The 15,832-nt window shown below is 37.3% G+C and overlaps 1 protein-coding gene across 14 annotated transcripts in view; it reads left to right on the top strand.

Annotated features, from left to right (window-relative positions):
- LIN52 (lin-52 DREAM MuvB core complex component) overlaps positions 1–15,832 on the top strand; it is a 143,344-nt gene that overhangs the window by 16,394 nt on the left and 111,118 nt on the right. For 3 of the 14 annotated variants that reach the window (XM_082733550.1, XM_082733553.1, XM_082733554.1), the window contains one exon: positions 2,412–3,701. The exons of 8 other annotated variants lie outside the window; for them this stretch is intronic. In XM_082733550.1, the coding sequence (XP_082589676.1) occupies positions 2,412–2,455 (44 nt within the window). In that variant the 3' untranslated portion in view covers positions 2,456–3,701. Of the gene's footprint in view, positions 1–2,411; positions 3,702–15,832 lie in introns of those variants that run through there. 3 more of the 14 variants (XM_082733545.1, XM_082733546.1, XM_082733547.1) reach the window with 1 other exon arrangement.

Consider the following 15,832-nt stretch of genomic DNA (forward strand, 5'->3'; position numbering starts at 1 on the left):
TTTTATTTATTTATTTGACAGACAGAGATCACAAGTAGGCAGAGAGGCAGGCAGAGAGAGAGAGGAGGAAGCAGCAGGCTCCCTGCCGAGCAGAGAGCCTGACGCGGGGCTCGATCCCAGGACCCTGGGATCATGACCTGAGCCGAAGGCAGAGGCTTTAACCCACTGAGCCACCCAGGCGCCCCCAAGAAGGTGCTATATTGCCAAATGTGTTTATCAGCAGTATTGTCTCTAGTTAGTTGTAGTTGAAATTGCCATGTTTCCTCAGATTAGTATTTCTTTTTTTGCTTTCCTACTGAGAAAGATAAAATTTGACCCCATTTTTTATTATGGAGAATTTTAAACATATACCAAAGTAGAGAGAATAGAATAATGACCTTATAGGACCATGACCCAGCTTTAATAGTCAGCATATGGGCCAATCAGTTTCACTTATACAGCCTCCCATAATTATTTTATATATTTATTTTTAAAGATTTATTTATTTATTTGACAGTTCACAAGTAGGCGGTGGGGGGGGGGCGGTGGGTAAGCAGGCTCCCGGCCAAGCAGAGAGCCCGATGTGGGCCTCGATCCCAGGACCCTGAGACCATGACCTGAGCTGAAGGTAGAGGCTTAACCCACTGAGCCACCCAGGTGCCCCAAGGCACCCCTGTTTTAAAGCAAATCTTAGTTATTATCTTACCTCATCGCCCAATAACTCCATATATATTTCCAAAAGATAAGATCTGTCTTCTTCTCTCACCTTTTTAAATATAACCACAATGCCATTATTATGCCTAAATTTTTTTTTAAAAGATGTTATTATTTATTTGACAGAGTGACAGAAAGTGAGGGAACACAAGCTGTGGAAGTGAGAGAGGGAGAAGTAGGCTTCCCACTGAGCAGGGAGCCTAATGTGGAGCTCCATCCCAGAACACCAGGATCATGACCCCAGCCAGAGGCAGATGCCTAATGACTGAGCCACCCAGGGGCCCCATGCCTAAAAGTTTTTAACAAGCTTGTGTAATATCGTCAAATAGCCAATCAGGATTCACATTCCCCTGGTTGATTTAGAATTGTCTTTATACAGTTGGTTTATTAGAATCAGGTCCTAAATAAGGTTTATACACTGTATTTGATTGATATGTCTCTTAAGTCTATCTTCATCTCTCATAGTTCAACCCCCCTTTTATTTTCCCTTGCTATTTATTGAACCTAGTTATTCTGTAGAATTTTATACATTGTGGATTTTGTTGTTCACATTCTTATGGTAGTGCTTAATATGTTCATTTATCCCTTTTTATTTCCTGGTTGTTACATCTTGTAGCTTTCACAGATACAAGTTGAGTCTATTTTTATTTTGGCTGTTTCCTGAATGGAATTGTATATATCCATCAGAAAGTACATCATGTCTGCCTCTCTCTCTTTTTGATATTAAAATTAATTAGTTGATGAAGGTATTGTTAGCCTGATTATTCATTATAAAATTCTCCATCAGCCTTACACAAGAGTTTTAGCAGCTTTTGGTAACTGCCTAGATCCCCTATTTTATTATAGTTTGCCAGATGGTAATATTCTAATTCTGTCATTTTTTGTTATTAGCTAGAATTTTTCTATAAAAGATTTTATCTTATCAACTATTTATTTTACCTTGAAAGCTCTTACTACAGGATAAATGAGTCTTTCTTTTTATCATTTTTTAGAATAAAGAGTTCCCCTAAACATCAGTGAAGTTTATTTTAGTAGCTTTCCACAGAGTCAGAAACTTGGTGTGGTTTTAGTTTTTAATCCACACAATTAAAAATATTATTACCATTCAGTGTTTGTATTTCTGAAACTTAAGACATTGTAGGTGGGGACTTGCAGTCACTTAACTCGGCCACCTTAAGTACTGAACCAAAATTCTTTTTTTTTTTATTTATTATTTTTTTTTTAAAGATTTTATTTATTTATTTGACAGAGAGAGATTACAAGTAGGCAGAGAGGCAGGCAGAGATAGAGAGGAGGAAGCAGGCTCCCTGCTGAGCAGAGAGCCCGATGCGGGACTCGATCCCAGAACCTTGAGATCATGACCTGAGCCGAAGGCAGCGGCTTAACCCACTGAGCCACCCAGGCGCCCCTGAACCAAAATTCTGTAACAGAAATGCTCATTTCTGACATATGAGTCCCATGAGCACAGCTAAGATCTTTCAGAATTATTTTCTGGTTCAAAATTCAGCCTTATTTCAATTTCTGTAGCAAAGCTTTGTAACTTAACTGTCATTTTTCCCTTATTGCAACAAATTAACTGACATATAGAAAATAGTTTTAGCTAATAGAATTGGAAAGATTTATATTGATATGTATTGGACTTCTTGGGTACAGTCTCTCTTTGTTTTGTTGTATATAGTGTATTTGCATAAAAACAAGATCTTTTTTTGTCCTTACAGATTATTCATCTACTCTAGGGGTTGACATTTACTTGACACCCTAATCTGGTGTTTCGATGTCTCAATCCTCTTTCCTGCATTAATTGAGAGGATGACATGGATGAAAAATAAGCAATAGGAACTGATGAATCCCCAAGGACCAGTGATCCTGTTTTCATGCAAATATCTGCACTGATAAAGATGATGGAAAGAAAAAAAATGCAAAAAATATTTGTCCTCAAAACATGATTGTTTGTCACTTCCCTAGAGAATTGTTATATGTTAGTATAGAAATAATGTGTATCTTCTAGGGCTGTTAGTAACTAGATTGTGTCTTTTGGAAAATGAACTATGCCCTTTGATTTGGTACATGATTATATCTCAGATAACCCTTGTGGGATTTTGGAGTGCAGTAATTTTTTGTATAGGTGTTTATAGCTTGTCGTGACTGGGGTCCCTTGGCTTGATTTGAGCAGTTAACTAATATGAAATTGCCATGAAGTACATAGAAATATGGAAAATTGTAAATTGCCTTACTATATAAAGAATTTTATTTTCATTGCTTCTTTCTGAGTGCAGTGTCCTTTCTGTTTTGCTGGAACTGTTGTAGACCAGTCTCTCTCCCTTTCAACCACTCCATTCCAGGCTGTCAGTGTAATTTTTCTAAAGTATCATTTGCTTCTTTTGTCCTTTGCTTGTAAGTCATTATGAGTATTTTATTGACCATGCGATCAAATTCATATTCTAACATGGCATTCAAAATCCTCTTCACTCTGGCCCTAGCTTAATGACCCCATTTCTTCCTTACTTCTCCCCTACCAAAACACCGTGTACGGTTCACATTTGAAATACTCACTCTTCATGTTAACACTTGGCTCTCTTCCTAATTCTATCCATGCTATTCCTTTTTCTAAGAGAGCTCTCCCTGACCTATTTCTAATATTAGAACTTCTATTCATCCTTCACTGTTTAGTCCTAGATTTACCTCTTTCATCAGCCTTTCCTTTTCATTCCTTATCTGGAAAGTGAACCCTTCTGGCCTCCCAAATTGCTCCTAGAGCAGTTCATTTGTTTCATTTGTATGGCACTTTTACCATTCTGGGAGATTTTGGTACATGTCTTATCCTTTGATTGATTGTAACTCTTTCCGGTAAAAAATCATACTTTGTTCTGTCTTTCTAATCCATAGAGTACCTGGCATGTAGAAAATGCACAAGTGTATATTTGCTGATTGAATGAATGGTCGACTGCTCATGACTTCAGGTGAAATGATAGAATTTTTCTAATAAAATCCATTGACTTAAAACTGAAGAGGTGAAAGTTTCTGGAAATTGTTCTTTTTCTGGGTAGTTGGTGTTTTATTGATGAAAAGTAAAATTTGCAGGTCTTGTAGCGTCTGCAAGTTTTCCTCTAGTGGTTGGGTGATCGACCACACATAGTAAAAATAGGGTGAAGCCTGTTGATGATGGTTTTATTTTGTCTTCTACTTGAATCTTATTCCATCATTGTTATGGCCTGGACATGATCCTGATTTAGTCTTTTCAGTCATCCATTCGTTGGGTGCTTTATTCCTAAGACCAGTGAAATTGGGTGTGCCTGGCTGGCTCAGTTGAAAGAACATGTGACTCTTGATCTCCGGGTTTAAATTTGAGGCCCATGTTGGGTGTAGAGATTACTTTAAAATCTTAAAAAAAAAAAAAAAAGGAAAAACCAGTGGAACTATCATTGTGAATCCTATAGAACACTGATTCTCAACACTTTTTACCCTTTAAAAAATGTTTTCCCTCTTGTCTCTGAGGGCTAGAAACCACGTAGATGAGCTAATTAATGGCTATACTCAAGATTTTTTTTTTAAAGATTGTAAATATTTATTTGACAGAGAGAGAGAGATCACAAGTAGGCAGAGAGGCAGACAGAGAGGGCGGCAAGCAGGCTTCCCGCTGAGCAGAGAGCCCAATGCAGGGCTTGATTCCAGGAACCCAAGATCATGACCTGAGCCGAAGGCAGAGGCTAACTCACTGAGCCACCCAGGGGCTTCTACATTCAAGATATTTTTAAATAGAATGTGAAAATTGGGAAAGCAGAGGATCATGCCATTTGAAATTAAAGCTAAGCTTGGGATTCTAATGCACTTGTTCTTTTTTCTTTTTCTCTTCTTTTTTTTTTTTAATAGCAGCTTTGTTGAGATATAATTCACACACCCTACAATTCACCTACTTATAGTGTGCAGTTTGGTGACTTTTAATATATTTAGAGTTGTACAGCTATCATTACAATTGTAGAACATTTTTATCTCCCCCCAAAGAAACACTGTACTATTCCCTATCTGAAAAGTGGAAAGTACCCAAGCATTCATTCCTTATTTGCCTCCTAGGCCCACACGCCTAGGCCACTGCTAATCTGCTTTCTCTCTTCATGAATTTTTCTATTCCTCTTTTTTTTTTTTTAAGATTTTATTTATTTATTTGACAGAGAGAGACACAGCAAGAGAGGGAACACAAGCAAGGGAGTGGGAGAGGGAGAAGCAGGCTTCCCACTGAGCAGAGAGCCCAATTTGGGGCTCGATCCCAGGACCCTGGGATCATGACCAGAGCCTAAGACAGAGGCTTAATGACTGAGCCATGCAGGCGCCCTGAATTGACCTATTCTTGACATTTCATATTAATGGAATCATACAGTATGTGGTCTTTGTGACTGTTTTTTTTTTTTTTTTTTTTTTGCGTGTGTGTAACATGTTTTCCATATTTACGTTGTAGCATGTACTTAATTTCTTTTAATGGCCAAATAATATTCCCTTGTATAGATATATTCACCAGTTATCCACACTGTACTTATCCCCCAGGTAATGGACATTTGTATCTTTTCTATGTGGCTAGTGTGAATAATGTTGCTATAAACATTTATTTACAAGTTTTTGTTTGGTTTACCTTTCTGTTCTCTTGGGCTTTTAACTAGAAGTAGAATTCCTGGGTCATACGATAATTCTATATCTGATTCCTTTGAGGAACTGCCTTCTCTTCCATACTGGCTGCACCATTTTACATTCCCACCAACAGTGTATGAGGATTCCAGTTTCTCCGTATTCTTGCCGGTAGTTGTTCTGTTTTCAAAAAGTTATCATTCATCCTAGTGGATGTGAAGTGGTATCTCATTTTTTACATTTACATTTGACAAATAACTAATGATATTGAGCCTGTTTGTATATCTTGTTTGTTGTTGTATATCTTGTAAGTTGTATATCTTCTTTGCAGAACTGTTTGTTTAGGTCCTTTGCCCATTTTTAAATTGGATTATTTGTATATTTATTATTGAGTTTTAAGGGTTCTTTAGATAGCCTAGAAACAGGTCATTTATTATATATCTGCTTTGCAGAAGTTTTCTCCCATTTTCGTGGGTTGTCTTTTTACTTTCTTGATGATGTCCTTTGAAGCATAAAATTTTAAGTCCTATTTATGTTTTTGTTGTTGTTGCTTGTATTTCGGTTTCATACCTAGGAAACCATTGTCTAATCCAATGTTTTGAAGATTTATGCCTGTGTTTTCTTCTAAGAGTTTTATAGTTTTAGCTCTTACATTTATGTCTTTGATCCATTTTAAGTTAATTTTTGTACATGGTATAAGGTAAGGGTACAAATTAATTGTTTCGTATGTGGATAGCCAGTTGTTTCAAACATTATTTATTGAAAAGACTATTATTTTCCTATTGATTGTCTTGGCATTCTTGTTAAAAATCAATTGACCATAAATGCAAGGGTTTTTTCCTGGACTCTCAGATCTGCTTCATTGATCTGTATATCTGTCCTTAATAGCACTACACTATTGTTTTGATTACTGTAGTTCTGTAGTAAGTTTTGAAATTGCGATGTGTGAGTTTTCCAACTTTGTTCTTTTTCAAGATTGTTTTGGCTACTCTGGGTTTCTTGAATTTCCAAAGAAATTTTAACTTGTCAATTGTTGCAAAGAAGTCAGCTGGGATTTTGGTAGAGATTGCATTGAATCTGTAGATTCAGTTTGGGGAGTATTCCCATCTTACTAATATTAAAATGATTCATGAATGTAGTATGTCTTCTATTTACTTAGGCCTTTAATTTCTTTCAGGAACTCGTTTTGTGGTTTTCAAAGTATAAGTATTACATTTTGTTTGTTAAATCAGTTAAGTATTTTATTTTCTGATGTTATAAATGGCATTGTCTTCTTAATATCATTTTCAGTTTGTTCGTTGGTGCTTTATTTTTTTTGAGTTTTTATTTAAATTCCAGTTAGTTAATATACAGTATAATATTAGTTTCAGGTGTGGAATTTAGTGGTTCATCATTTATGCACAGTACTCGGTGCTCATCACAGCTGCCTCCTTAAATCCCCATCACCTGTTTAGCCTCCCCTCCAGTAACCATCAGCTGGTACTCTATAGTTAAGAGTCTGTTTCTTTTTTTTTTTTTAAAGATTTTATTTATTTATTTGACAGAGATCACAAGTAGGCAGAGAGGCAGACAGAGAGAGAGGAGGAAACAGGCTCCCTTCCGAGCAGAGAGCCCGATGCGGGACTCGATCCCAGGACCCCGAGATCATGACCTGAGCCGAAGGCAGCGGCTTAACCCACTGAGCCACCCAGGCGCCCAAGAGTCTGTTTCTTGATTTGCCTCTTTTTTCTGCCCTATGTTCATTTGTTTCTTAAGCTTATTAGTACTTTAGAGAAATGCAGTTGACCTTTGAATAAAGGGACTTGAGGTGCCAAATCTCTGCACAGCTGAAGATCTGTTTATAACTTGTGACTTCCCAAAGCTTAACTAGCCTACTTAATAGCTTACTGTTGACATGAAGCCTTACTTATGAACAGTTGATTAACTCATATTTTTATGCTATATGTAGTATATACTGTATTCTATAATAAAGTAACCAGAGAAAAGAAAATGTTAAGAAAACCATAAGGAAGGGAAAATATATTTGTAGTACTGTGTTTATCAAAAACAAATCTGCATGTAAGTGGACCTGCGTGGTTTAAACCATGTTCAAGGGTCAACTCTACAATTAACTTTTGTATGTTGATCTTCTATCCTGCAACATCACTGAACCCATTTATTAGTTCTAATAGAGTTTTAGTAGGTTACTAAAGATTTTTTATATACAGCAGTGCTTGGATGGCTCAGTCAGTTAAGCGTCTGATTCTTGATACCAGTTTAGGTCTTGATCTCAGGGTTATAGGTTCAAGCCCCACGTTGGGTTCCACACTGGGCACGGAGCTTACTTTAAAAAAAAAAAAAAAAGGTTTTCTATATACAGAATCCTGTCATCTGCAAATAGAGATAGTTTTACTTCTTTATTTCCAATCTGGATGCTTTTTATTTCATTGTCTTGCTTAATTGCCCTGACTAAAAATTCTAGTACAGGGTTAAATAGAAGTGGCAAAAGTGGACATCCTTGTCTTCTTCCTGACTTTAGGGAAAAAAATTAAGTGTGATGTTAGTTGTGGGTTTTTTGTAGATGTTCTTTGTGAGTCTGAGGAAATTTTACCTTTTCTGTTGAGTGTTTTTATTATGAAGAGGTATTGAATTTGATGCATTTGTTCTTGATTATGCTTTATCTTATACTACAAAATAAATTAAAATCTCAATTTATACTCATTTACTTGGTCTGGGTTGAAATTTACGTAGTAGTATAAAGAAATAGGTTAGGGGCACCTGGGTTCCCAGGGTCCTGTAATCGAGCCTGGTGTTGGACACCTTACTCAGCAGGGAGCCTGCTTCTCCCTCTCCCTCTGCCTGCTACTCTGCCTGCTTGTGCTCTCTCTCTGTGTGAAATAAATCAAATTTTTAAAAAAGAAAAGATAGACTAAGCATTTACTAATGTAAATAATTTCACAATGAGCATATTACTCTCTAAGAATAGCTTTATGAAATTTAGCTTGTTTTTGATACAGGTTTTTTTTTTTTTATTAATTTGTAGTCTAATCCTGTATATTCTTTAGACGTTTCACTGGGACTTTTATTTGGCTAAATTTAATCACTTACATAGTTTTTAAAAGCAACATTGTATTGTAAAAAGATTGAGATGACCCCATTCCTGCTATTTCATTCTGTCAGTGATGAAGCTGTCTGTACCAGAAACTGTTTGGTACAGTTTTCTTAGGAGGTGGTACCAAAGGAAAACTTCCAAGTTAGCCTGTGGTATAGTAGATTTCTCTACCCTCCAGGCATCTAATTTTTTGGGAAAAAAAAAAAAGACCATTTATATCTAGAAATTATTTCCCATCTAGATAAAATTCTAAAGAACAGATAACTCTGGTCTTTAGATTTTTTATTTTAATTTATGAAGGAAGAGGAGAAGAGAAAATGTGGGACTCTTAAAGCCTCGATATTCTTCTCTGTGGCCTGACAGCAGAGATATTTGTCTGGCTTACTTTATAAGGCCTGTTCAGTCTCTATAATAGGAGTTAAATTAACTGCCTCTGATTGATTGAGGAGGAAAATCGTCTATCCTTTAACCTCTAGATGGCAGCATGAGTCTTATTGTACTACCAGCTTTGCCTCTGCCCTCTCTCCAACTGGGTTTCTGATTTAGGTAAGACATTCTTGTGACTTTACCAGACTATTTACCTAATTTGCTTGATTTTTTAGATTTTTGTTTTTCCTTTTCATCTCCCCCGTTTTTAAAACCCTTTTCAAAGCAATATGTATTTCTGATGCTCAGAGCTCTTTAATTTCTCTATTGTCAGAAGTAACATTTTGCTTTTGATTAAAGAGATTGGTAGAAAAGATTCTAAAAATGTGGTAGTTTAATTCAATAGTTGCTGTATGTGGATATAAGCCCCCTCAGAATGGGCTCAGTTTTCAGCCTACCTTGTTCTGTCCTTTCATTCTGCAGGTTACTGTGTGAGATCAGACACTGCTGTATTAAGTTAAGGCAGGAATGTTGGCTAAAATTGATGAAAGAAACTTGAACTCATTAGTCGTTCTTCAAGAAGAATCTAATTGTTTTAAAATAAAACTTGCAAATATTTAGCCATTTTGAGTGATGAGATAATAGGAAAAGAAAGACGTATTCAGTTCAGCAACTGTTTGAGTGCTGACCTCCTGCAAGCCTCTGCAGAGGATATGAAGATGAATAAGACATAATTACTGCCTTGTGCAGATTAAAATTTAGTAGGAAAGGGAGATAAGACAATTAAGTAAATGATTCTTAATAGAAGGTAGAGGAGATAAGCTGCATAAGAGGACAAGGACCTGTGGGGGAGGGAAGAAGAGGGTAATTACAGTAGATTACTATAGGAATGGCAGGTATGTGTCATTTTGTATACCAAAATGGATTGATTAGTTAGGATTGTCTAGGGCCATTGAATTGAGGATTTTGAGAAGGAGCCTGGATTCAGAGAAGGCAGTCAGTGTTACCTGCTATGGGCAAAAGGAAGGGGTGTGGTAGCATTTGCTATTTCTGGATTATTGAAAATAGACCTTAAAGAACACATAGGAGCGTATTAGGTGGGAGTGGGAAGGCACCATATTCCAGGTGGAGTGAATATTCAGAGCAGAACAGAGTTGGAAGGGATAGCTGTGCTCAAGGAGTGGTGGGAGTGATCACGAATCTGGTTCTTAAGGAGCCCAGGTGACATCCAGGTCATAAGAACTAAGACAAGGAAGGAGACAGGGACAGGACTAAGGAGAGCCTTGAATTCTACGAAGTAAGGAGTTAGGTTTAAAGGTAATAGAGGCAAGTGAAATCGTTTGTTTTTTTTTTTTTAAAGATTTTATTTATTTATTTGACAGACAGAGATCATAAGCAGGCAGACAGGCAGGCAGAGAGAGGGAGAGGAGGAAGCAGGCTCCCTGCAGAGCAGAGAGCTCGATGCGGGACTCGATCCCAGGACCCTGAGATCATGACCTGAGTCGAAGGCAGCGGCTTAACCCACTGAGCCACCCAGGCGCCCCGTGAAATCGTTTTTTAAAAGATATTTCAGAGGCATCTGAGCAGTTCAGTTAATTAAGCCTCTGCCTTTGACTCCGGTCATGATCTCGGGGTCCTGGGATCGAGTCCCATATCAGGGCTCCCTGCTCAGCAGGGAGTCTGCTTCTCCCTCTCCCTCTGCTCCTCCACCCTACTCACATCTCTCTGTCTCTGTCTCTCTCTCACTCAAATAAATAAATGAACTCTTTAAAAAAATATAAGGTATTTTAATGGCTCTAACATTATCTATGTGTTTACTATAGATGAGTATAGATGAGTATAGAGACACTTACTTTAAGAGACTTTACCGTAAATCTGTTACTGTAAAGATAAAGTAAAAACTATATAGCCTTACCACTAAGAAACAACATTGAATGTGTTTTTTGCCACACTCTTTTCCCTTTGTGTATGGATGTTGTGTTTACGTTTCTGCTTGTGTCCCTACATATGCATAAACATGCTTTTTAACATAACCGAGACTATAGTATATATATATACATAGTTTTAGCCTGGGCATTTTTTTCATTTATCTATCTTAAGCCCTTTTCTGTGTCACTAAAAATTCTCCCATTGAAGATTTCTGAGTAAGGAAGTCACACCATTAGCAGGCATTGGTGCATAGGATAGAATGGAATGGTAGAGCCAGGAGGCTGGAAGCCATTATGGGAGTCCAGCAAGAAGAGGTGAGGACTTGAATGAATGGCGGCAGTGAGAATGGGAGGAGGTGCACTGACAGTAGATGTTTCAGCTCTATCACTTCTAGAACTAGGTAACTGTCTGGATGGATCTTAGGCGGTAAGCTGAAATTAGAGTCTAGCATGATGTTTTGAGCCTGACTAATTACAGGGACTTCAGAAGAAGGAGAGAGATCCAGTTACAGAAAAACATCACCGAACTCTCCTATATGTTTCTTAGGAGACAGGCTCCTTAATTTCTTTTAGAAATAAGTAAAATCCATTTGCATAGGTGGTTATTATTAATAGAGTGACAGCAGTGCTCTTGTCTAGTTTGGGCAACAGGTAATGTTTTGGGTAGATATTTTTCCTTCAGGAAAATAAACACGTGAAACAAGATATCCATAACTTCAGAAACGGGTTTGTGTAGTCCCTTTACAGTACTCTTTGACAGATCATCAGGCCTCTCAGTTGAATAAATTACTTTTATATAGTTTTCTTCCATAGTAGTGATATTTTATTCACTTAGCCTCCCTATAGCAATTCAGGAACTTGGTGTGGCCTTTATATAGAGTTGACGTCCAAATCTGTTAACTGGAAAACAATTTCAGAAGTACAGATTTGAGATGATGTGGTAACTACATTTATGTGGTAGCACTGTATAATGTATAGAATTGTCAGATCACCATGTTGTATGTACCTCTGCAACTATTGTAACATTGTATGTCAACCATACTTCAAAAATAAATGTTTAAGATAATGGTAATTGGCCCCAAATATTTGATGTGGATACATCTGTTAGTCAACAGTTCTATTTGTATTATATTGGCAACAGGGTCGGGTCCTCCCAGAAGTGAAGACAGCATTTTACAAGTAGCTGGAGGTTTGTAAGATCTCTGACAGAGAGGAAATCCACTGCCCAACCGTCTTCTAGAAGGGCACTTCCTACCCCTGCACCCTTGTGAACACAAAGTATTATAATTTTAAAGTCATTGCTAACTTGGTAGGCAAAATATTAATATCTTTAGTGTTTGTTCCTTGTGAGGATGAACTTTTTTCTTAATGTTTCTTGATTATATCTGTTGACAGGGAAATTCAAGAAGGTATAAATTTAAATTATTTTAACCTGAATAATAAAGCCAGGGAACTTGATGCAAAAGCACCTAAAGACCGTGTTGTCATCTGCACTTCTCAAATACCAGATGAAATTTAGCTTTTGTTTTCTTTGTTTCAGACACTGCTGTACCGTTCTGTCATAGTCATTAGCATGGCATCCTGTTTAGGTAGTAATTCAGTATAAAATCTAGAAATCCCACTTCAAAGGGATCAGGGTTATTCCTCATAATTAGAAATTGTCAGTTTAGCCTTAAGTATTTTGTTTTTCAAAATGTATTATGATAATGGGAAATAAAACATGCTATTATTTCTCATTTTTCCCTTGGTTAACAAATTAGGATACACAAAGCCTCAAATTACCTTTAAGGCTTATAAGCACTCATATATTTTGTCCATTAGTCAAGTTGTCTCATAAACCCAATGTTGCCTCTGAAATGGCTTTTTACACAAAGAGGATTTTACCATAAAATGCTTGGTGGTATTCTATTCTCTTCTGGTTTGGGGTGGGGGTTTGGGCAGGCAAGGATAGAGGAAAGCAAGCAGGGCATACATTAATTTGGGTGGGGTTGGTTTTAAAGTAACATTCTGTTTAATTGTACAGCATGTATAGGGAAATGTACATAGTGAAACAATTTAAAGTCTAACATTGGGGGCATAATCAAGTGAATTACAGTAGACAATGTGACCATTAAAAATGTTAAAACATTAAAGAGAATTTAATTACAGAAAACTGCTCATTATATGTAAGGATAATTGCAAGTGAAAAGTCATAATGCGAACACAAAATCGAAGTTTTTTTTCCTCCTTTTTCTTTCTGGTTTTATTTTGTTTTGAGGGCGTGGACATAGACAAGTGATAGAAAGGAAATACACCAATATGTTTTTGGTTTGTTTTTCTGCCCTAGAGGAAGAGACATTTTTTTCTGCCGTATAAGCACCAGAAATGCACAAATATGTTTTATTGCCTATTTCAAGTGATCTTTTTGTTGTCATTTAAAATTTTTTGAATTTTCCTTATTACCCACAATGAGCACATTCTATACTGTTGAGTAGAAAAAGTAAAGAAATAGAGAAAAATTGTATACCATCTAGAAACAAAATTATAGTTACTTGAAAGATCTACCTCCTAATTTTTCTGTGCAGTTAAAATTGTAAACTCTTTTATGGACTGTTCCTAAATAAAAATGACTAGATCCATTAACAACAATTAATTAAGCAAGTGATGAATAGCGAGGGGAAAGTTGTGATACTTCAGTTCCCATCCTTAGCACGTTCTTCCAGAAGTAGAAATTTGGGAATAAAGTGGTAACCTGTTGGGTCAAGGGCAAGAGATGGCTTAGTTGGTGAAGGAGCTGTCTTTTCATGAGCAAACATTGGCCAAGATTTTGTCCAGCTTAATGCTTTCGGCTTTTCTCTCCTGTAAGATGGAGAACAATACTCAGTATTAATTACTCAGTAGGAGCAAAGAACTATTTGAATGTGTATCAGTCCTAAACGAAATTGCAGGTCTTTCGTTGAGAAGTAAGATGAGACCTCAGATTCAGGATATGAGAATATTCCACTGTGACATCATTTTTTGTTCTTTAATCAATTTTTTAAAATGGAAGTAAAATATACATAAAGAAGAGTACACAAATTACAGCTTAATGAATTTTCAGAAAATTCGTTCTTTCCCATGACCGCGACCCAGACCAGATGAGGTATAGAACCTTTGCAAAGGTTCTTCCAGTGATTACCTGCCCCTTTCCCAAAGGCAAGCACTATTGTGACATGGTATCATGAAAGAATTTAGTTTGTTTTTGAACTCTATGTAAATGGATTCACAAGTTACATACTGTTTTGTGTCTGGCCTCATTTGTTTAACTTTTTTTTTTTTTTAAATATTTGACAGAGGGAGAGAGAGACACAGTGAGAGAGGAAACACAAGCAGAGGGAGTGGGAAAGGAAGAAGCAGGCTTCACCACTTAGCAGGAAGCCTGATACGGTGCTCGATCCCAGGATCCTGTAGATCATGACCCGAACCGAAGGCAGATGCTTAACAGCTGAGCTATCCTCCTCAACATTTTTTTTTTTTAAAGATTTTATTTATTTATTTGACAGACAGAGATCGCAAGTAGGCAGAGAGGCAGACAGAGAGAGAGGAGGAAGCAGGCTCCCTGCTGAGCAGAGAGCCCATTTCGAGGCTCCCTTCCAGGACCCTAGGATCATGACCTGAGCTGAAGGCAGAGGCTTTAACCCACTGAGCCACCTGGGTGCCCCATCAACATTTTTGAGTACGATATCCACCCATTGTGTTTAGTAGTCATTTGTTTATTTTCATCACTGTGTAGTATACCGTTAGAAGAACATAACAGTTTTTCATTCTGCCCATTATGAACATTTGAATTGTTTCTAGCTTTTGGTAATTATAAATAAATACTCTGAGCATTCGTGATACGTCTTTTTCTGGTATATGCTTTTTGTTGTATATATAACTAGGAGTAGAATTGCTGGGTTATGGGTATATATATGTTTAGTTTTTTTTTTTTTTTTAAGATTTTATTTATTTGACAGACAGAGATCACAAGTAGGCAGAGAAGCAGGCAGAGAGAGAGGAGGAAGCAGGCTTCCCGCTGAGCAGAGAGCCCGATGAGGGGCTCGATCCTAGGACCCTGAGATCATGACCTGAGCCGAAGGCAGCGGCTTAACCCACTGAGCCACCCAGGTGCCCCTATATGTTTAGTTTTAATAGATACTACTTCCAAACAGTTTTCCAAAGTGGTTCTACCAGTTTACAAACACTTTGGCAATCTCACTTGCTCCAGGTCCTTCCTAACAGACATATTCTCAGCTTTTAAATTTTAACCATTGTAAAATAAATAAACAAGTTAATTAATTAATTCTAACTGTTTTAATAGACTGGTATCTCAGTGTAGTTTTAATTTCCATTTTCCTGACGACTAATCAGGTTGAGCACCTTTTAATATGTTCATTGGCCATTTGGATAACATCTTTTGCAAAGTGTGTTTATCATATCTCTTGCCCATCTTTAAAAATTGGATTGTCAATTTTTAAAAAATTGATTTGTAAGTATTGTTAACCTTATCCAGATGTGCATTCTTTGTCAGTTATAAAAATTGCAAATATCTTATGCCTCTCTATGGCTTGCCTTTTGATTTTTCTTCTTTTTTTTTTTCTTTTAAAGATTTTATTTATTTGACAGACAGAGATCACAAGTAGGCAGAGAGGCAGACAGAGAGAGAGAGGGAAGGAAGCAGGCTTGCTGCTGAGCAGAGAGCCCGCCGACATGGGGCTCGATCCCAGGACCCTGAGATCATGACCTGAGCCAAAGGCAGAGGCATTAACCCACTGAGCCATGCAGGTGCCCCCGCCTTTTGATTTTTCTTAATGGTATATGTTAATGAACCAATTTGGTTTTTTTTCTCCAGACTTTACATTTTGTCAAGTTTCAAATCTCTTTAAAATGCTTCAAGAATAGGGGCATCTGGGTGGCTCAGTTGGTTAAGCATCTGCTTTCGGCTTAGGTCATGATACCAAGGTCCTGGGATTGAGCCCTGCGCTGGCCACCCTGCTCAGCAGGGAGTTCTGCTTCTCCCTCTGCCTGCCATTCTGCCTACTTGTGCTCTCTTACGTATGCTTTCTCTCTCTCTCTCAGAAATAAATAGGTTTCAAGAATAGTACAATACTTATATAGCCTTCACCGGTTCACCAATTGT

This window comes from Mustela nivalis, assembly GCF_964662115.1.
Source record: "Mustela nivalis genome assembly, chromosome: 6".
NCBI lineage: Eukaryota > Metazoa > Chordata > Mammalia > Carnivora > Mustelidae > Mustela > Mustela nivalis.